At 37.7% G+C, this 23,870-nt stretch overlaps 1 protein-coding gene across 1 annotated transcript in view; it reads left to right on the plus strand.

Moving 5' to 3' along the window:
* LOC130844375 (F-box/LRR-repeat protein 20-like) overlaps positions 1-17,608 on the plus strand; it is a 95,008-nt gene extending 77,400 nt beyond the window's left edge. The window contains exons 6-9 of the mRNA XM_057720652.1: positions 1,248-1,375; positions 4,510-4,626; positions 13,867-13,977; positions 17,299-17,608. Of these exons, the coding sequence (XP_057576635.1) occupies positions 1,248-1,375; positions 4,510-4,626; positions 13,867-13,977; positions 17,299-17,410 (468 nt within the window). The 3' untranslated portion in view covers positions 17,411-17,608. The remainder of the gene's footprint in view (positions 1-1,247; positions 1,376-4,509; positions 4,627-13,866; positions 13,978-17,298) is intronic.
* The last annotated feature ends 6,262 nt before the right edge of the window (positions 17,609-23,870 follow it).

Below are 23,870 nucleotides of genomic sequence, written 5' to 3' on the forward strand. Positions count from 1 at the left end.
GAAGGGCATGCTCTCTTTGCTCCTGAGAATGTAGCCTTTGTGGTCTAGATGGAGTCCAAGGTTTGAAAAATGAGCTTTTGTACTCCCTTATATAGATAGTATAAGTGTATATGTGCACTTAAATCAGATTTTAATGGGTAAAGGGGATAAATATTACAGCTAATTATAATGCATAATATATCCATAGATGGATAGATGATGGAACATAGATATAGAAAATGTAATGACCTAGAGGTAGACAGAGATATAAGGGTGGGCGAAGGACGTAGAGGACTTGATTTTTCCTTCTTTGTGGGTGTATACATGCACGTGTATATAGAGAGAAATAGGGCTTCCAAGAACCTGCTCTATTATAAATGATGAGAGGAAATATTTGGGTCTGTGTTCAATGCCTAGCACCATCCTAATTACAATTAGGTGCTTATTAGTGATTTTTTTATATAATGATGATATTAGGGAGATAAATAAAATCTTTTTGTTAATAGAGTCCTATGTAGTTATTAACATGATGGTCAAAAATAAAAACCTAATGAGCAGTGGTTAAAATATGCAGAAAAATCATATAAAATCTTGGGGTTAACCATAGGTTAGAGTTGATTTTCCTACATTTATTAGGTTCCAGTTTGGTACATTTTGATCCTTTATAACATATCAATTTCTTAGTGTTTCATAACTCATTTCATTCTAATAATAACTTAAAACTCAGCCTATAAGGCCTAAACTTTTCATTCATTTTAGAATCTTACAGATAATTCCATTTTATATCATTAGTTTACCAAGGTCTCTTTTACTTGCTGATTTTATTAATAAAGAACCTGGGTGCTTGCATCAGATGACTAAATCTTACCAATTTATTTCTCAACTGAAAATGCTTTGGAAAAGGTATGGGTTTTTGAACCATCACCTCTAGATTTGACTGTTAGCTTTGCTTTTTACATAGGGGCAGCCTCAATAAGACATTTAATTCCCAGACCCACAATTTCCTTATTTGTAAAGTGGGCATATTAACATCTATTTTGTAGGACTACTGCAAGATTTAGAGCTAACACATATAAAATGCCTAGCTCAGAATCGTGCACACCTTAGGCAGTCCTCAAATGAAAACTATTAATATTGTGATGATGATGATTCTAACACAGCTGGGAAAAAATCAGCATTTTAATCTGTACCACTCTCAATCCACAGCCCCATCTTCTCTGTGCAGAGACCTGTGCTTGAAAATAAATTCTGTTTGCTTCCTCCTGTAGGTGAGGGATCAGATCGTCCATCTCATTGTCACACAATGTCCTAAACTGGACAGCCTGGTCCTCAGCTCTTGCTTTCAGGTAACAGACCTGAGCTTGGTGGAAATCAGCACCCATCTGCGAACCCTCAGGTACTTCCTCCTCTGTGGGATCCTAATCAGACCCCAGAGAAGTAGTTACATAACTCTTTAGGCCTGTGGCTTTGGTCTTTTGACTTTTCTTTATTTAAACCACTGGAATAACCAATACACAGTAGGCAATGGATGAATGAATTAGAAGCCAGGATTCTGCCTGATACATTTTTGTGTCTCGGCAGAGCAGCCAACATCATTCTGTTGGGTGACCTGACCCATCATCACTGACTGGAATAGAATCAAACAAAAAGGAATGGATACATGATTTGGGGATGTGTGAAATTTTGTTTCACCAAAGATTTTTTTGAAGGACCAATTTAGGATATGATTTCAACAACAGAACTGTGACCGTTCTGAATTCCTAACGGGCCTATCTCAAAATATCAATAAACGGTTCTACCACTTCTTTCTTTCACCATCAAATATAAGCAAGAGCTGGGACAGTGTGAAGAGGGAAGGGAAGGCAGAGTGGTCTCAGAGGAAATGCACTCCATGACAGGAGCCCACTTACCCATGAGCATTCACCAGAAAAAGACGTAGCATGAAAGGTGGTGTTCTAAGCCACAGCACTATTTGCTTAATTAATTCCCACTTCATGACACTTTTCCCCCAATATGGTGTTTTAGTTGCTGTTGCTGCATACAGAAACCATCCTGGAATTCAGTGGTGTGAAATAACCATTTCATTAGACAGATTCTGTGCTTTGTGAATTTGGACAGTGCATAGGAAGGATAGCTTGTCTCTGTTCCACAATGTCTGGGGCTTCAGCTGGGAAGACTCAAAGGCTGGGTCTAGAATCATCTGGAGGCTCCTTGACTCACAGGTCTGGCATCTGGACAGGGATAACTTGAGCTCTGGACTCAGCTGATAGTATCAACTGAAGAACCTGCACATGACCTTTCCTTATGGTTTGGGCTTCCTCACAACATGGAGGCCTCAGGATAATAAAACTTCTTGCGTGGCAGCTCAGGGCTCCAGCATGAGTATCCCCAGGAAACAAGGAGGAAGCTACATCATGCTGTATAAATTAGCTTCAGAATTCATGTAGTTTCATTTCCTCTGAACTGTATTGACTGAAGAAGTAACAAGTGTGCCCAGTTTCATAGGGGAGGGCACATAAATCTCAACTCTCAATGGGAAGAAGATCAAAAAGTTTTGTGGCCATTAAAAAAAAAAAGTCATTGCCCATTCTATAGTTGAGGCATCTAAAAGTCAAAAAGTATCCATAACTTACCATATAAAGTCTAAATTAATTATATACTTGGAATTTTTGAGCTGAAGAAAACCTTAAAGATGCCCTAATCCAAACACTCGTTTAAATAATGAATATGTTATCAAGAACCAGAGAGATGCTATGATGTTCCCAAGCGCACACAGCTGTGTAACGGCAGGGCTGGGATTAGATCCCAGGTCATCTGACTAACAAGTGCTCTCCCCACCACACAGAATGAGTATTAGCAACTGCGCAACACCCACTCCAAACAAGTCTCTCCTCGCTCGTGGAAGAGAACTTTGGAAAGGCAAATGACACCAGCAGTAGCATCAAAGACTGCAGACAATAGTGACCGCCACCACTCCTAAAAACATGGGGGATAGACTCAGAGCTGGGAAATCCATCAGTATTCCACCTCTCGAATAATACTGCCTTCTACTTGATTAGCACTTTCACAGAGACATGTATTTAATCACAATAATAACTCTAAATGTTAAGCAGCTGTTCCCATTTTTTTCCCAAGAGAAACGGGGGCTCAAAGGAATTCAGTAACTTGTCCAAATGTGCCTAATTAGTAAACGGTAGTGTAGACCTCCTCATCAAGTCATCTGGCTGCACATCCTATGCTATTTTTTCCTAAATAGGAAAACTGTTTTAATATTTAATTGCAACATACATAGTTAGGGGTATCCTGGTTCTATGAAAGTTTGTATTCTAAGAGGGAAGGAGGTGAAGGTCATGAAGGCATCATAGAACAAAGCCAGCACTTTTGACTCCAGCACCTCAACTCATCTAGTGAACTTTCCACTTCCCAAAACGTCCTTTTTCCTTTAGAAGAAGGGAAAAGGAGTAAAAGGCAAGCAATGCTATTCCTGCTACCAGCAGTGCACCCCTTGTTACAGGCTCCCAGCCAAGCCAAGCAGAGGCTTTCGGAGATGGGTATTTGCTTCCCTGGAGAAGCAAGACAAGTAAGGTGTGGCGGTTTCTGGAAATAAGACCTTAGAAGAGAAGACCCTGGAGGTGATGTTTGTCTCATAAGCTTGAAGGGTTGTAAACTGACTCCACAAGGTGGCTTTAGAGCTGGAAGAAGAAAGGGGATTGACAATATAAAATATAAATAATAGAAACAATAAAAAGTTAATAATATAGATATTATTTTTATTATTGGGTTGGCCAAAATTTATTTGAGTTTTCTGTAACATCTTACAGAAAAACCTGAACGAACTTTTTGGCCAACCCAATATATCTGTGTAGATGTTTATGTACAAGTTATCCTCTTTTCTGAAAGCTGAAGCTATTTTTGCTCTTGCAAAGATTTGACAATGATTTCGCAAATAGCTTTTCATTTAGAACAGTCTTTATTCTTTCTTGATTTTCATACTTAAAAATACTTAAATGAAAGCAGCAAAAACACTTGAGCTTTATCTGAACTCTGATCATAGAAATCTTGTTTATATTGGGTTGGCCAAAAAGTTCGTTCAGGTTTTTCCCTAACATTCTACGGAAAAACTGAAACAAACTTTTTGGCCAACCCAATATTATCTTTAACACCTTTTCAAAATAACTCTTATGATCAGAACATTCTATGAAAATCCAGCTAGATAAGGCTCAACTTGTTTAGATGCTTAGAGCTCATGGTACTTAACTAAGTAGATGTGGGTAGCATAGACGACAGAGCCCTTTCTCTACTTAGGAAACTGAGACTTGGGGCAATGCACAATGTGATTTGAAACATATGTCTTCTTTATAGCGGCAAATTCCATTGAAATGGCCTCTCCTCTCAGCTAGTTAAATATGAAGCTAATGTTTCTCCACACAGATGCACACCAACCCTTGTCCTGCTAGCTGAAAGAGGGGAAACTGAGTGTGCCAATTTGTGAAAAGCCCCTACTAAATCCTTTTCAATGAAACTCTACAGGTATCTTGATGTGAGTGGATGCCGACAGGTAACCAATGCAGGAATCCATGCATTGGCAAGAAGGTGCCACCAGCTCAAGTATCTGGACCTAAGCTCTACAGGGATAAGCAAAAGAGGGTAGGAATTTTGAAGATTATTCTTTTCATCCGGTTTAAGAACATGAGTCATGAGTTTATCCATTTCAGTTCATTTTAAGGGCAGCTGTGAGTCTATAATGTCTATTATGATATGTTGGGCCAAAAGGAATCTTGGGCCAAAATGAAAATATAAATGGAGATTTATCCAATCAACTGAGAGGAAAGTTGTCTGCCAAGAGGGATACATACAAATAATATATTGTATATAGTCTGGTATGAACTACTACACAAACTTGGAATTAAAATATGGTAATAATTTATTTTAAGTATACTTTATGTATTATATTATAAGTAAACTTTTCTAATTAATTGCTGTTTAAGCAATTCCTGCCTCATTTACAGGAAATCTACTTTCTTCCTCTTCGGTCTGCCTCTTCACTAAATTATACTGGAACCCTGGAAGCTTACACAGTCAAAAGAGGAGGGAAGGTGTATCTAGCTTCACCCAAGTGAGGAGACTAGAAGCTGATGGGTCCACTACTGCCCTTACTTCCTGCTGCCACAAGGGGAGATGCTGAAGACTCCTTCGTGGTTCAGTAGATTACAGGGTCCCTGCTGCAGTGATACTTAGGGAACCAGATCTCCAGTGAAGCCAACTGGGTTCTTTGAGGAAGAATGCTCTCAATATCTCAGTTCAATGCAGCATGCCCCAAGACTGGGATCTCAAGATTGTACCTATTGGTGTTTAGTTCCTTCAGTTCCCTTACACAGCTACCTCACAGGGTAAAAGCTGACAGATTACAGCTCGTTCTGACACCTGCCAACTCGTGGTTCCTGAACCATCATCTTCCTTTCCCTGCAAGTCAGCATTTCCTTCTAAACTCTCAAATCATAATCTCCCTTCCCCAGGGTAATGGAACTAATAGACCACTCTCCCGATGAAGGTTTCAGTCATTTCAAAGGTCCCTACATTTATCCATCTGAGGGAGATTCTCACTTTTGCTTGGGCACGGGGCTACCTCCACTAATGTTAAGTAAAGTCAAATGTGCAATGTAAGAAACAAGCAATTGTGAGTATCATTTTCAGGATGCATGTCATTCTTGCAAGTAATGTTTATTAGCCAAAACCCTTGTCCAAACAGCAATGTATAGTCAGGTATAATTGACCCATTTCATGTTTAGAAGTGCCAGCCCCAGATGGGAGGTATACACTAGCCAAACTCTCCTTTTTAAATACTTTCACTATGTTTTGGTCACATTTGTTACTTACCAGGAGTCTTTAAAAAGAAATCTCAGTATTAAGGAAATATAATGACTTACTATGTTTCTTTTATACTATGTCTCTTTTATACTAAGTCCATACTCAACTTTAAGAGCTAAAATAAACCTGTAACTTCCCAGAGTTAATAAACAAGGGTTTATAAACTCGTTTCAGATAATGACAGGATATTTCTAATAAGGGTCTGGACGAGTGCTTTCCAACAGATTTAGAATCCAATCCACATGTATAATTTTTAATTTTCTAGTAGCTACATTAAAAAAGTAAAAAGAAATAGGTGAAAATAATTTTAATACTAGTGTTATTTAAAGTAAATATGTTCAAAATATATATCAGCATGTAATCAATTAAAATATATTTTTTATTGTCTTCAAAATCCAGTGTGTATTTTATATTTACAGCACATCTTAATTCAGATCAGCCACATTTCAAGTGATCAGGAACCATATGTGGCTAATGCCTGTGGTATAGACGGTACAAATCTTAGAGAGCAGGAATGACATCTTAGACAATGTGTTTCAATTTGTCAGTGGTCACCTTGAAAATAACAACCCACATTCCTGGTACTAGAAGGAGCAGAGACAGGACCTCATTCCCAGAGAATTGTCATTATTTCACCTGTCCAGTGGTTCCCTGGAAAACCTCACTCAAAAGGTTTGTCTTCATTTGACCTCACTCAAACTTGGTTGCTAAAAGCGTCCCCTCAGGGAGCATTTGGTAAACATTTTAACAGTACAGCTGCTTGAGGCAGTGGAGAACAGCTGACACAAATCATACGCTAACCAAAAAGCTCAAAAGGAAAGGCTGAGGAATGAGATGTACATAGATGCTTTTAAAAGCTCCAACATATTCCTGGAAATATAAAAAGCCAAGTTCATGTGTAAAGCTATGTGCATACTTAGAAAATACCTGAGAAGACCCATAATACCCACCACTGGCTGACCTTGAGGTTCTGTGAGAATAAGAAGTAAAAGCTAAGGCGGAGTTGGAAACGGCCTGGCTGAGTGTTGAGGGCATGCTCCAACACACACAAGGGAGCCCCTTGGAGAATGTAGTGGTTCTCATATCCGAGATTAGATAATAAAAGAATGGTGGCTTCCATCTAGGGCAGCTCTTTCTGTCTAACAATGTCTAGTAATGAAATAAGAAACATAGAGGGGGTATTGGTTTGGAATGCGTGCTGTGTGAAGGGTCACATGCACATTATTAAGTACTATTTGAAGTTTTGCAGCTTCTTTTTAATGATACTTAAAATGATTTCATCTCATTAAAATTGAGATTTTATATCTGTAAATAATAATAGTTTAGAATAATTGAATATATAGACAATCAACTCCCTATAATTATAAGAAATCAATGGACTCCCCAGCTTCCAGGTATTATTACTGTTTTCAGTTTTGAGTAAAGTGGGAGGGCATGGTGGTAGCTGTAGTTTACTGGAAGCAATTTTGCTTTCCTGGAAAGTTAAATCATGTTCTTGTACCTATTTGTTGTTGTTGTTGTTGATGTTGTTGTTTTTGAGGTACACCAAGTTCAATCATCTGTATTTATACACATATTCCCGTATTCCCTCCCTCCCTCGAGTCCCCCCCACCCTCCCCGTCCCAGTCCTCTAAGGCATCTTCCATCCTCGAGTTGAACTCCCTTTATTATACAGCAACTTCCCACTGGCTATCTATTTTACAGTTGGTAGTATATATATGTCTGTGCTACTCTCTCACTTCGTCTCAGCTTCCCCTTCACCCCCCGCCCCCCCAAACCCTATTTGTTGTTATTGGTATACATCTTTTAAAAATTTCAAATAAAAGACTGTTTTGTTATTAAGTCTTTATTCCCCGGAATCACAGGGCTGAATATTCCTGGAAAAGATGTAACAGTACAGTTCCTGTCATTTAATTTATATATTTTAAATATATAATAAATTCAAAATAATTATGATGAGCTCTTTGTAGTGAGGGATAGAAAACAATGTCCAAGACAAGTTCTTCCCTCAAGGTGCTTATCTAATCTGCAAAAAAATATCATACATACATGCAGCAGCCTAAATGGCATGCACATCCTTTGAAGAAAAAAGAGATTGCTGGAGCTTTAGGAATGGGAGTGGCCTCTTGGAAAAGGGTTTAACCTCAGATAGTCCTTGAAGGACTGGCAGGATTTAGGTAGCCAGAAAAAGGAAAAGGGACTCTGGGCGAGAGCAAATTCTTCCACATTGTGATTGATATATATATATCTATGTAACTATAGTATATAGGGTTTTTTTTACAGTTTACATTTGCCAGAAGTTTGCCTACACATCAGATTCTTGGCACAACCCTGCGAGGTGCCTAGGGCAGGTATTAATATTCCCACATACTGAATAAGACATTTTAAACCAGAAAGCAGCTTGAGAACTTACAATTTAGTTAATATAGGATGGGGATTGGAAAATTGTAGTCAGCTGCCTGTTATTTTAAATGGCCCACAAGCTAAAAATGGTTTTTACAACTTTAAATGATTGTAATTTAAATGGTTATATAAAAACCTCTACTATACCTTTGATTTTTCCTCTTAGCCTGTGAACAAATACAAATTAAACTCTGTAAAGCCTAAACTATATACAGTCTGGCCCTTTAAGAAAAAGTGTGTTGACCACTGATTTAGGATCTCCATTATCAAATAAAACATTTTTAGGTTATTATAATGCAATTAAGCTATGGAACTATTACAATACACTTAAATATGGATCATCCTGTAAATATAGCTTTGTATCTGTCCCTTTTCCATCAAAACTTGAACCATGTTCTTATTATCCATCATTTTTTTCAAAAACATTGTTTTGATGCTTGCTTGCTATTCCATTCTAGAAATGTGACATGATTTATTTAAATATTATCCTATTGTTGAACATATAGGACATACAGATCGCTTCTAATTTCACTCATGAAAAATACAGCAGTAAAAAAAATCCTTGCACATATATATTTACTTTTCTATTTAATTGGTATAAAGCCCTAGAAATAGAATTAACTAGTTCAAAAGTTACAAAATGAACAGTTTAAAGGATTTCAAATGAGTACTGCTAAATCGCCCTTAGAAAGGCTGTACACTTTATTCTCCCAGTAATAATGTATGGAAGTGTCTCTTTTGCCACACCTTTGGAAACTTCAGCGCTCGCTTAAATATTTAGCCAACATTATGTAGAGGGTGTCATGTTAATTTGTTTTGCTGATGATTCTTGCCATTAATTTTTTTAATATTCTTAATGGCATTTTGCATTTCTTGATTTATTTTTTATCTTGTGTGTGTGTGTGTATGGATGGATTTTTTTGCCCCTTTTACTATTCAAACATACGCCTTATTTCATAGATTTGTACATATTCTTTAAAAATGTTAGGGTATTAATGCTTGGTCTTTAAAATATTTTGTAAGTATCTGTCCAAGTATATCATCTTATGAAAAGTTTTTCAGTTAATTCTCTTGGGTTTTCTTGATATACTGAGTATATTTTAATGTAGAATATATGATTATGTACAAAATATACATGCGTTTTATCACAGTGATAAAAACAAAGTTCTTAAATTTGAAAATCTCTAATTAAAGATAATATGTGAGACAATCATTTATCAATTCAGGAGAGTCACACACAAAGCTCTTTATGGAACCCATCTGCTCTAAGGTGGCATTTAAGTTGTGACCCACTGATATTCTGGGAGAAAGAAAATGACTGTACTAAGTTTCTCCTGTGGAACTGTGTGTTTATTAGATACAGGGTCCAGGAATGGATCTGAATGGAAAAAAAATCAGGCCATATTGAAGATGCATGAAATCAAACTACTCAGGTGTTTTTCACTCATTTACCATTGATGTATTTACTGCAGATACATAGCACTATACTTGCAGTACCTGCAGAGCACTGGGCTCACGAAATTCTATTGGGTTTACAAAATTGGCATGCTTCCTGTTTGCTGCTTCACAGATGTCATCCCTCTTTCTAATTACACTTCCATCCATGATCGCCATCATTTATGCAGCAGGTGGTAGACTGAATAAACTTCTGAATCCTACAGACTTTTATATGAGAAAAATCAAAGTAAATAGAAGGAAGACATAATAAATTTACTTCGTCATAGCCTTAAAGTCTCATTTTAATTTAGGCCCAATTTGTTATTTAAGCCCTATTACAGATGGAAAGTCTCCCTCTCTCTCCCTCTGCCTTTCTTTTTGTCTTTCATCTGTGAATATCTGGATAAAAATTGTGCTTATGGTCCTTTTGATCAGCTTGCTGTACATATTTGAATTTCACTTATAAATGTCATACTAAAATATAATGAAGAAAAAAGTGAATATGGGGTATTCTGGGGCTAATGATAAGCCACTGATAGATTTTTACTACTGATTTTGTCTCTGAGATAGAAGTAGCTTCCTTGGGTGATGCAGAACTGACAAAAGGGTGATTCAGCTAGAACCATAGTTTTCCTGGGTTGCTGATGGTGCTGGGCTTCCATGAATGATAGACAGGTCAGGTCAGTTCCCTAATTAGGAGATCATCTTCATTTTAGAAGGAGGCTGTGTCTCTAATTACACTGATATGCAAGAGAGGCTCCAGAGAGAGAGCTTCATAAGGATAGAACATTGCTAACAGGCAGAACTGAAGACCCTTTTTTTTTCATTCTGGCTTGTTTCGAAAGGCCAAGATCACACTAATTAAAGCGCAGAGGAGAGAATGACCCAACTTAAAAGTTTATTTTGCCCAATTTTGAATTTCCTTCTGAAGTTGAGATTCTAGGCTGTGTGTGTGTTTCCTGGTAACTATGGCAACATCCCCATTTGTTGTTGTTGTTGGCTCTCCTGGTACTCTCTTAGTGGATTACCTGCTTCAGGCCTCCTCGGCATCATCCATTTATATCTTACGCCCATGTCTTAAATATCAATAAAACATTCAGTCGATTCAAACGTGAATTCAATTCAGTTGCACTGCATTGTTTACTGCACCCAAGCCAGTACTTCAATAGTTTAATTTATAGAGGGGTGGTTGAGTAGGTAAATATAAGACAGATACTTTGACACACTGGTGTCTCGTTGTTTTACTACAACTCTTGGAGCAGTGGTACCTCTTGAGCAGAGCCTGGCTAATTTTAGCAGGATTTACTCAATGATGAGAGAAAAGAATGTTCTATTCTAAAGGTGATAGTGAGGAGAACTTCCAACGGTGGTTGAAAAATTTGAGAGAAACATATTACGGCATTATAAAACCTGTCCTTACATAGCATTTCTCATCAGTGAATTTGTTTTTCTAGAAGAAAACATGAAACACCTGTCTTGTGCTCATGAAAACACTCATGAGAAATCTGTCTGTATCCTGTGGGACAATCATGAAGTTTTTATTTTAATCTAGGTTCGGCCCAGAAATGAATAAGAACAATTATAGAAAAACAGAGTCATGTCTATTCATTTACTGACAGACTATCAGGAATGAGAGGCAGATTACTTTTTTGTGTGAAGCAATACATTTTTTAACTAAAATTTTTAAGAAAATACTCATTTCATTCTTGTGCAAGTAATATGAATCATTTGAGGCAGGAATGGTTTAGAGTTCAATTCCCTGGTCCAAACCCAAACTCTTTTGTTTGCTGTGTGACCTTGGGTAAATCACTTAAATCTCTCTGTGCTTTAGTTTATTGCAGCTACCTTAGGATCATTATAGAGGTTGAGTTAACACAGGAAGAGACTTAGGGTCCTGGCACAAAGGCGGCAGTCCATGTTAGACATTATTATTTGTTTATAATAGTATTAAGTTTTTCTTTACTCCAAATAATAAGTATTACTCATTGTACATAAAAGTTCATGCTACTGCTTTAAGGAAAGGTGGTTATTTCTTCTTTTAATAAGCGTTTTTTTGAAAAGAAAGAAAAAAATTAGTATTACTCAACTTGAGTAAACGCATTATGAAGAATTCTGAATTTTCATTTTTAGTACAGGGAAGACTTACGTCTTCCATAGCACCAGTTTAATCACTCACTGGAACCCAATGAGACCCCAGAATTTCAGTATTTATGGATATTACCATGAAATTTAAGGAAGTCCAATTTTTCTGTTATTAACTTGAAACTAGAGAAAATCTGCATTTTAAAGACGACAGAAATGAGAGTTTTATGTATGTATTATGTATCATAACATTGAAAGGCACAGATTTCTTGCTAGATACATGTCCTCTCACTATTACGGGAACTTGGAGAATTATTTTAGGGAACATCTGTGGAAGCTTTCCCTTGCCTTTGTGGACCTTAAGACGCACCCTCCATGGTATGCTATGGGAAATGTTCAAGAATCTCTAACCTGGGTCATCTCTGATAGTGCGCACAGGCCACACATACTGTCTGGGGAGCAAAGATAATACTTAGGATTTAAATTTGAAAGTTACTTTGCTTTTAATGTTTAATATCTGCATGGGACTATCCTCTGTTTATGCTCTCCTGAGATTGATGACTGTCCCATTTATGCAGCAGTTCTGGGGAGGTGGAAAGGTTTGCTGCAAACCTGTTTCCTCTAATTTCCTTCACTTTCTTGCTACTCTCCCCTCTCACCTGTCTTCCTACAGTCCCCCAGCTTTTGTATCGAAACCTAGTAATCAGCCTAACAGAAGAGTTTGAAATGGACAGAAGAATTACGGTAATGCTTTTGGCAGGCATATATATAATATTGAACACAGATTTTATTGTCAGAATTATTATGTTTAGGAAATCAACCAGAAGGCCAATTAAAAATGTCGCTTAATAGAGAGTCTTGACACTTCTGCCGATAGACTTATTTTCAAGAATCTGTTTCTGAGAAATATAATTTGTTTATATTGGTGGAATCATGGGGAATGATTCTCTGGCATTAGCAGTTTTTAATCATCATGTCACAGGTGAAACTAATACGTGGCCAAGCTGTGAACCATGTTTCCTGGTCAGTGGCTCTCATCAGGTTCACCCGGAAGACTTGTTCCGTTGGTGAAGCCCATCCCTGCAGCTGCTTGATTCATGGGTCGAGGGTGAAGGTCTAACAATTTCCCAGGTGATGCTGATGCTGCTGGTCTAGGAGCCATCCTTTGAGAACGAGTGATTTAGGTTATGCAGAGATCCCTTGTCCTGGAAGAGGGTCTTTGACTCCCAAGATCTAGGTAAACATTTGCTTAAAGTTGTCAAAATTCCAATTTTGACAAATTCTGGGGTGGGACTTACACTCTCGTGTTCCCTACTGTCTTCTCTTGCCTCTTGGGCTCCTGCTGCCCCTCACATGGTCAGTGTTAACTCAGCCTCCTCTTCTAGTTGGTTTGTGAGCAAAATAAACTTCAGTATGAAATGTTTTGGGGAACCCTAGGCAGGGCTTACAACACTTGCACAAGGCCTTCCACTGGCTCCCCAAGAGCCGTCACCTCGCTGGCTCCAGCCTCTCTCCGTTTTTCTGTCTCCTCTCTGTCCTCTCCACTGTCTTCCTTAACACCCCCTCTGTCAGGAGGAAGGAAAACCCATCCTTGTCTATGAAAAGTGGCAGAGCTATCACGTTATTCCACAGATTCTTTTCTCCTGCCAGGGTCTATCAAGGTATTATCCCAAACAAAGATGGTTCCCTTCTGGGGGTAATTCTGGTGCCAGATGTTAAGACAATGATTACTTTTACCTCATTATTATTAAATACACATCAAAACGATAACACTGTAACAATTATCTGGATTTTTTTTTTACCATTTCTCAAAGAATCTCAAAATGAAACTTCGGCATCTTTAGGTCTTTGCCCTGACATCTTTACTTTTTTGCTTGATTTTTATGGTCTGGAAATTTTATTCTGTGTGTTTCAGGAAGTTCCATTTGTAGCCTCAGCCTGGTTGGGAGGCAGGACCAGTAGGTGAGGAGGGGTGGGGTGGAGTTAGTGGATATGCAGGGCCAAGGTAAATCTGAAGGTTGAATTTTTGAAAACTTTATAAAAAGTACATTTTCACAACCTAGTCTAATAACTTTTTGTCCTCTTTCTCCTTTCCAGGGTTTGTTCATTGGCTAATTATTGTCATATTAGTTTGGAATGTGTGAAACTCAGTTTCTGCAAGAATGTCACTCTGGATGTGGTTAAAAAGCTTTGTAAAAACTGTAGACGGTAAGAGAATGTTGCCCACGTGTGTCTCTTTCAGTCTTAAATGCCATCATGAAGTGAAGAGGAAAGCTGATATTAGCTGTGCATTGGTTTGTGCTTCTTTATTAATCCTCATAGTTGTTTTCATTTTATTAAGAGTGTTCTAGCAATCACTCCACATTTCCCAGAAAATAGCTTCTGGTAACTTCATTTAAGACTAAACCAAGGTGGGACTTCCTAGGTGGCACAGTGGTTGGGAATCCGCCTGCCAATGCAGGGGACCCAGGTTCGAGCCCTGCTCCAGGAGGATTCCACATGCCGCGGAGCAACTAAGCCCGTGAGCCACAACTATTGAGCCCATGTGCTGCAACTACTGAAGCTCATGTGCCTGGAGCTCATGCTCTGCAACAGGAGAAGCCGCAGCAATGAGGAGCCCACGCACCACAACCAAGAGTGGCCCCCGCTCACTGCAACTAGAGAAAGTCTGTGTGCAGCAGCAAAGACCCAACACAGCCAATAAATAAATAAATTAATAAATTAAAAAAAAAAAAGACTAAACCAAGGTGACTCTCACTGACCACTGTGTCCCAGCTCCCACTCGCCTCCTTCCTGGGCTGCTCATGTTGTATGAGGCACCCAGGCCCAGCTGCTGTCCTGCAGGAACCCAGTGCCTGGAGTGGGGTTAAACTCAGTAAATTTTGTAAATAAACAAATAAATTTACCCAGGCCCTGAAAAAAAGAAAAGAAAAAAAAAAAAGAGAGAGACCTCTCAAATAGCAGAAAATATATTAGTTCCTTTGTACTTTGGAATTCATTAAAAAGTTCAGAAAAAATATTTGGAAAAACTTAAATGAAATACCTTTCAGTTATTTTGGCCGCTGTCCTTGGAACATCATTTACTAGAATTATACAAGCTAAGGAAATAAAAACATTTCAAAAACGAATAGAGTTGAAGTTACCATTTCAGGTGTTCCATATTTCAAGAATTATTTTATTAGTCCTAGTGAAATCTGAGCTCTTTGAATGAAATCTAAGATTTTTGTAATAATCTTTCATGAAATGGGGAATCCATAGAACAAATGGGGAATACAAATACTTCTCTATGGAGCCCTGGAACTTTTTAGGTTTCAAAACAAAATATTGGAATAGTCTGCAGAAATTCCTTTTGCCAATTGTAAATATCTTATAAAAATTAATAATTTGTTTATTACTGGAAGACATGAATTGAGAGCTTAAAAGAAATAATGAAATCAAAATTGTTTTTAAAAATAATCTCTAAAGGTATCGCATTGTCAACAAATGTGTTGGTGGGCAAGAATTTTCTCTCATTGTATGACCTCTTACTTTTTTTTTAAGCTGACTTTTCACTGTATTCACTCATCTTCTAGAACATTAAAAACCTGCAAATTAAGGAACACATGTAACAACATAAGAAATCCTGATTCTGTATATCCAATTACTATATGAGTAAAAAATGAGTGTCGGGAATTCCCTGGATGTCCAGTGGTTGAAACTTCCGCCTTCCAATGCAGGGGGTGCGGGTTCAATCCCTGGTGGGGGAGCTAAGATCCCACATGCTTTGCAGCCAAAAAACCAAAACATAAAACAGAAGCAATATTGTAACAAATTCAATAAAGACTTTAAAAATGGTCCACATCAAAAAAAAATGAAAAAAAAAATGAGTGTCCTAGTTCATTGCTAAGCTGAGGCTCTTGGGTATGGGTGAAAAGAGCCTTATTTGAATATCTCATCCTTTAAATTCTGAATTATATAATGCTTTCCAGAGGAATAGGAATGGTTTTAGAATTTTATAGATCTCTTTCTGACTGATCTAGTTTGTCTCATTTTGTACATCTGGGAATAGGAGCTTTAATCCTTTTTGGTCTTAAAAAAGATATTAATATTTTAATATCTCCTCATATTACAGAATTGCAACGACTTTCATGCCACACAGAGATGTACATTTCTCCATTATTTTGGATGCATATAAATGTATCTCTGATCTAACAATGCACACATTGCAATCCCTAGAGCTAAAAGTAATTTTTGAGTACTTGAGACAAAATTCATAGGCTTCCCTAGGAAAAAATCCATTGTGGTCTTAGAACATGATCTGTGTATTGTTAGAATACAGATTTGGGGGAAAGTTAAGTGTGTCCTGAGCAGCTCTAAAATAAGTAGTAAATTGATAACAAGGAAATATTGACATAATTACCATTCCAATATTACCAACATTAAAATGAACATAGCTACCTAATAGTTATTTATAATGAATTATAATTTATAAATCCTGCCTACTTTCAAAAAGGCTTTGGGACTTTTTATGGCTACACGCACACGCATGCACACACACACACACACAGCCAAGCAATTCAAAATTATACTAAAAATTTTTTTGATCAGAAACCAGCTAGAGAAAGAGCAGAAATGGAACTGAGGTCATGCTGAGTACCGCAGTTTAACACTAAATGTAAGTTGCAATCGCTGTCAGGGAAGTAAGATAGAAAACATCATGAAACCATGGTCCTTTTTGCCTTTCAAAAGAAGACCTGGCAATTTGTCATTAAAGGCAAAATTAATACATTCTTAGCAGAATTTATCATAGGATTCTTCTAAATTACTGAGGAACCAAAAAACTTAACAACCAGACAAAATTGCACAAGATTGTGGTTGGTCAGTATTTTCTTATTTTAAAAAAATGTTTAATAAGTTACCATTAATAGAGTTTCTGCATTCTTCCTTCATCCTGTCACCATTCCATGTGCTAACTTTAACTCTCCCCCTGTAAGTTGAATTATTATGTTTTCACTGGGTTTGAAGAATTTTTAGAAGCACTGAAGCTACCTTCAGGGTAGAAGAATGGTTTGAAAATAAGGAGATTCTTTGCCAATGCGTTACCTTCCTTCACTTCTTAACATAGAGCAGGGTTAGCAAACTTTTTCTGTAAAGGGCCAGAGAATAAATATTTTAGGCTTTGCAAGTCATGTGTCTACTGCAACTACTCAGCTCTGCTTCTGTAGCATGAAAGTGAATGCGCATGACTATTCCAATAAAACTTTATTTTATTTTATATGGACAGTGAGTCTCTCTCACAGCAGGGCTTAACACCCTTTCCTTTGGAACGCAGCTGGTCTTTTAACTTCAGACATTCCCACTACTCCTTTACTTATGTGACAGATTTTTTAAATATATCTATTATTCTCAAGTTTGATGGTATCTCTCTCCTTTGAAAAATATAAAGTACAAGTCAAGGTTACTTTAAAGACTTTTCATGCATTTATCATACTTAGAATCTAGGCTCAACTGAATCCATTCCACATAATCTGTGGCCTTTTCTTTCTTTAGGTTGAAGATTCTCCATCTTTACGGCTGCACCATCACTTCTGACCTGTGTAAAATAAAAGAAGCTTATGGAAGAGTCCAAGTATTTCATGATATGTCTGCCCTTACCTGCTAATGTTTTCAGGAAAATAGAACTTCTAGCAACAAAGACTTTGAAAATACACATAGTTAAATATGCCCAGAAATTTCCCCAATTAAAGTAAGATATAAATTATTTTTAATCTAGATGAAGATAAGGGGTAATTGCACATGAAATTTTGGCATCTCATACAAAAATAATGCATTTTTGTATGCCAAGCAGCTCTCCCCCCTCCATCCCCCTAAATAATGATAAAGTTAAAAAGTACAAAATTTTAAATATTTGTATTTTCTTGCTTGTTTGTACTATTTGTAAGGCATTAAAACTTTTACCTGAGTAGAAGTTTTACTAATTGGTACATGACAATCTACTTTCCTTCAGTCACTCAATGTATTATGAGAGAAGAATAAGTTGGATATCTCTGGAAGGAATATTTTCTCTTTTATAACTCACAGATATTTAATTGTATACACCATGGTTTTATATGTACCACAGCAATGTCAGCTATGTTGATTTCTGCAGGACATGTGTCATGGCATTGCAGTGGCTTCTAAGGAGCCCATGTATTCCATAGGGTCCTTTCACAAACTACAGACAATGCCCCACCCTTAGACTTGTGCCTCTGTAGAGAATATTTCATGCCAAGGAAACAGTTGTGCAGTGCCTCTGGCTGGGCTACCCAGACACTGAGATGAGGATGCATGTGGATGTGGAAGGTTAGGGGAGCAGGGGAGGCAGAACTAGGAGGGGAAAGAGGATATGCTACAGAGCAACACTGACCTCATGCAGCATCACCCAGAGGGTGACTGCCTCAGTCCCATTGCTGAAGATTGTGCAGGTCAACTCAGAGTTGTTCTACATAGAGGTCAAGAGAATCTGAACACCATTCAGTGTTCAAGGTCTGCTTCCAGAGGAGATACAAATTACAGATACCCAAGACTCTCTCGACACACAGAAAAAGCAAACTCTAGCAGCCTGAAGGCAGTTCTCCAGCAAGTGACACAGGGGCCAACTGTTGGGTGGAAATGCACAGGAGATCTGAGGGGATGGGCAGAGCAAAATAGCATTTGACACATGCACTGTGGATGGAAACATGCAGCAAACTTGAATCGGGTGAAATGACTTTGAATCCTAGTTCTACTAGCTGTGTGATTTTAGTCATATCACTCAATCTAAGATTTAGTTTCCTTGTCTCTAAAATTTGGAAACCTACCTCACGAAGAATGTTTAAAGGATTAAATATGATTGCATGGTGGCAAAATAGGGAAAGGATCCTGGGCAAAGGGAACAGCATAGAGGAAGTATGGAGTCTTAAATGTTTGAGAAACAGTATAGCTGGAGGCGGGGCACACATGCAGCAGGTATGGGGATAGAAATAGGGTTCTATGGAGACACTTAAAAGGGAGGCCTAATCTCTTTTTGGAAGGTCAAGGAAATGATATCTAAGCTGAGGTCTAAAGCAGAGAAGGAGGATATCTGGTCAATATGGCAGACTGAGCTGAAGTGACAAATGTCCCATCCCACTTCAAACATATAGAGATGTAGAAAGGAAGAAAAAAAACAACAAAACAAACACAACAACAACAACAAGGATGTGATATGAAGCCAGACTCAAAGCAAGGAAGCTGTGGTAGATTCAAGATGGCCACAAATTCTTTACAACCCTTCTTGTTGAGAGGCAGTGACTGTTTATTCTCCTGTTGAGCTGGGTTGTCTTGATGACTAGCTTGACCAATAGAAGGTGGCTGAACTAACAGTCTGTGACTTCTGAAGCTGAGTTGTAAGAAGTCTTGTAGCTTTGGCCCAAGACTCTTTGAACACTCATTCTTGGAGTCTGAGGCACCATGTAAGAAGTCCAACTATCTTGAGGGAGAGACCACATGAAGAAACTCTCAGACTCCATGGAAAGTGATAGATGGATTAAAATTTGAAAATTCATCAATATAATTTGCCACATGAACAGAATGCGGGGGGGGAGGGGAGCAATGATCATCTAAATAAATGCTGGAAGCATCTAACAAGTTGCAAAATCTACCGATGATAAAATTCTCAGCAATGTAGGAATAGAGGAGAACTTCCTTTAGGCTTCTACAAAAAAACCCTATAGTTAGCATCCCAATTAATGGAGAAAGACTGAAGGATTTCCCTCTGTGATTAGAAACAAAGCAGGCAATCTGTTCTTATCACTGTAATTCTATATTGTACTAGAAGTCCAAACCAGTACAATAAAGCAAGAAAAAGAAAAGACATATAGATTGGAGATGAAGAAGTAAAAATATCCTTTTTTCCCCACAGATGACATGACTGTGTATGGAGAAAATCCTAAGAATTACACCAGTCACTAGACCTAACAAGTGAGTTTAGCAAGGTCTCAGGATATAAGTTCATCATAAGACCAAAATTAATTGAATTCTTATATGTTGGCAACAAAAAAACAAAATATATCATGTTCACTGATAGGCAGACTTAACATTAAGATAACAATTCTGCCAAAATTGATCTATAAAATTCAACACAATCACAGTGCCAGAATATATTTTTGTATAAATTGAAAAACTGATCCTAAAATTTATATGGAAATACCTAGGACCAGGAATATCCAAAACAATTTTGAAAAAGAATAACAAAGTTGGAGGACTTATACTACAGTGCTTGATTTTGAGACATTATTAAGCAATGTAACCAAGACCCCGTGGTGTTGGTGAAAGGAGAGATATACAAAACAATAGGACAGAATAGAGAGTCCAGAAATAGACCCACACGCTTGATTTCTGACAAAGGCCGTTCAATGGGAGAGGATAGTTGTTTTTTTTTAAGTAGTGCTAGAAGAACTGGCTATCCATATAGAACAAAATAAACTTCAACTTTTAACTCACCCAATATGCAAAATTAACTCAAAATGGATTATAGATGCAACAATGATAAATCTATATTTCTAAAAAACATAAAGAATATCTTTGCAACTCTGGGTAGATGAAGACTTCCTAGATGGTCACAAAAGTATAAACCGTAAAATAAAACACTGATAAGTTGGATTTCATCAAAACTAAAGCCATCTGTTCTTCAAAAGACACCATTGAGAAAATGAAAGGGCAAAGCAGAGAATGGGAGAAAAATTTCAAAGTATATAAAGATGACAGAGGACTTGTTTCCAGAATAGATGAAGAATGCTTACAACTTAATAAGATGGCAACCCAATAAATAATGGGCACATGATTTGAATAGACATTTCCTTAAAGAAGATACAAGAATGGCTGATAAGCATATGAAAAGTTGTACATCATTAGTCATCAGAGAAATGCAAATTAAACCACAATGGGATATGAGTACATATCCATTAGAATTGCTAAAATTAAAAAGACTGATACTGGGACTTCCGTGGTGGTGCAGTGGGTAAGAACCTGCCTGCCAATGCAGGGGACACAGGTTCGATCCCTGGTCTAGGAAGATCCCATATGCTGAGGAGCAACTAGTCCTGCACGCCACATCTACAGAGGCTGCACTACAGAAGCCTGTGCACCCTAGAGCCCACGTGCCACAACTACTGAGCCCATGTGCTGCAACTACTGAAGCCCATGTGCCTAGAGCCGAGGCTCCGCAACAATATAAGGCACTGCAATGAGAAGCCCGCGCACTGCAAGGAAGAGTAGCCCCTGCTTGCCACAGCTAGAGAAAGCCCATGCGCAGCAATGAAGACCCAAGGCAGCCAAAAAGAAAAAAAAAAAGACTGATACTACCAAGGTTGGCAAGAATAGGAAGCAACTAAGTAACTATAACTCTCTTATATTGCTGAGAGAATGTAAAATCCCAATCACCTTGAAAAGCATTTAGTTGCTTGTAAAGCTAAACATCTACCTACCAGGTGATCCAACAATCTCACTACTAGGAAATTTACCCAGGAGAAATGGACATGTGTTCCTTCACACAAAGACTTGTACAAGAATAGTTATAGCAACGTTATTCACAATAGCCAAAGTCTGGAAATACCCCAAAAGCCAATCAACAAAGTAACGGATAAGCACACTGTGGTATATATATATAATGTACTCCTATTCATTACTAGAAAGGAATGAATTACTGAGATATACAACAATACGAATTAATCTAAAAATTGTCATACTGAGCAAAAGAAGCCATGCATGTTAGAGTGCGTGCTGTATGATTCTATTTATATGAAACTCTAGAAAAGACACAATCACATTAAATCTAACCCCTCAGTGCTAGCCATTGGGCCCTCTCACAATATGGCAGCAACTTCTTCAAGGCCAGCAGGAGAATCTCACTCCAGGCTGCTCAGAGTCTTATATAACACAGTGTAATCACAGGAGTGACTATCCCATCCAGGCCTGGTCACTTTGAAAAGGTAGGGATTATACAGAGCATGTACACCAAGGAGTGGGAATATGGGGGCCACTGTAGAATTCTGCTTACCACAGTTGGCCTTGTCCTACCGTCCAAAAGTTGAGATGGATATCTTTGCACTGGACTCAGTTTCTCTCTCTCTCTCTCTATTTCCTGCATATATAATATGAAATGCAAACTTCTGTCTCGAATGAGAGGCGCAAGATGTATAAGACATATGGTTTACCAATGTAGGGAAATGACATGAGCTTTGCTTGGTCATCACATGATGGGATCAGAAGTTTGAAACTCAACACTTCTCACTCAGTTCTAGTACTGGACGCCGACTCTGCTCTGGTTTGTAAAATGGTGTTTGATACTGTTTGGAGCATTACAGAGATATTTAATTTTTTACAATGAAAGATTTACCAAAGTCTGACTGCCAGCACATACATACATACAACAGTGCTATATACTGATTACAGAAACAACATGCAATCAAAGAGGAAGTTCAACTGGGTCCATAATTCTTTATTTTCTAAAAAAAAAAAGATCTGATGCAAATATGAAAAAATTTTCATATTTGTACTTTCTTTCATGGATGTTATTCTTTTCTTTTTTCATATTTAAATAAAAAGTAAATCACTATGATGTAAATTTGCTGACACATTCTTCTTTGTAAAATTTTCAAAATTTTCCTACAACTTCCTTAGGAATAGTAAGCCTTGAGTGGATACTCATGAGAAAACTAAGACACAAGCTCTTGCAGGGCTGTGTTTGTTTGAGAGAGTTCCTGAACCTACTAATTGATTCCTCAGTGGTATACCATTACTTGGATATCTAGTTCCATCTTAACAGGCTTATCAGATCTTTCTGGGGCAGAGTAACTTCAGTGTTAAGTCAGGCTCCGAGGAAGGCTCTTGTACTTGTAGGGACTCCTATAGGGTAGATTACAGTAGGCTTCCATTAAAAGCCTCTCCCATTTACTGGGTGAAGAGGAGGTTAAGGGGTGGTGCTCATTCCTGGTTATAGAAAGTTGAATCAATTTATGATGTAGTGGCAAAGGATAATTTCTCATGACTCATCATCGTAGTCGTCTATCACGAGATTTCCCAAAGTATGTTTTCAAGAGCCCTAACTCTGTGGACAAGCCCACAGAAATTGAAACGAAAACAAAACAAAACCCAACACTAAAAGCTTCCATAGTCAAATACATTTAAGAACTATTAAATAAGTATAAACAGCTCTCTTTATCTCATCCAAGAAGGGATATAGTAGGATTCTTTTCCAAATGTATTTGTGTTTTAGAAATGTTTTTGATCATAATAGTATCTTTTCACTCTTTTGAGAAACACGCTCTAACAAGATTATCTCTGATTTTTAAAATCCTTGAGCAGCCACAAAGCAAGCTGATCTTTCTAAAAAGTCATGCTGATAACTACAAGCGAGCTCTCCTTACCTACCAATTCACTGGCTCTCAAAGGCTGCTCTGTTATCTCCAGTTCCTCACTAGCTGTTTCTGAATGCTAAAACAGAAAAGAAATGCCTCCTATTTCTTCCTTCTCTCTTTCCTCTAATTCTTCATAAAATTAGAGACAGATTATATAACCTTGGCCTTCCCCCGAGTATATTCCTGAGAATATTCAAGCATTCCTTAATACCTTGTGAGGTACTTTAAACACTTAAAAATACAAAAGGTAACTCAATAGAACTCCTTTAGGAATCTTTTTATAAGCTCAAGATGTGAAAGACTGCTTGATAGAACAGACTAGACAGTCCAGAAATAAACTCCAATATGTACAAGAATTTAGTATATGCTAAAGGTGGTATTTAAATCCACGGAGAAGAGATTGTTGAATAAACGGTGTTGAGGCAGCTAGGTAGAAAGCCAGAAAAAAATAAAGTTGAATCTACAACTCACACCTGATCCAAAATAAATTCCAGATGAATCAGAGTTTTAACATAAAAAATAAAACTGTGAAAAAGACTAAGAAAGAAAAGAAAAAGCATTCCTATGGCCTGAGCTGACATAATACATGCTCAGCACTGTCCTTGTGACAGACCACAATGAAATTGTAGAAACTTTGCTGGAAAAAGCAGGATCCAACCCTTCCCCTGAGGCTGGGAAATGGTTTGATTAAGCAGAAGAGAAAAA

This window comes from Hippopotamus amphibius, chromosome 2 (assembly GCF_030028045.1).
Source record: "Hippopotamus amphibius kiboko isolate mHipAmp2 chromosome 2, mHipAmp2.hap2, whole genome shotgun sequence".
Classification (NCBI taxonomy): Eukaryota; Metazoa; Chordata; class Mammalia; order Artiodactyla; family Hippopotamidae; genus Hippopotamus; species Hippopotamus amphibius.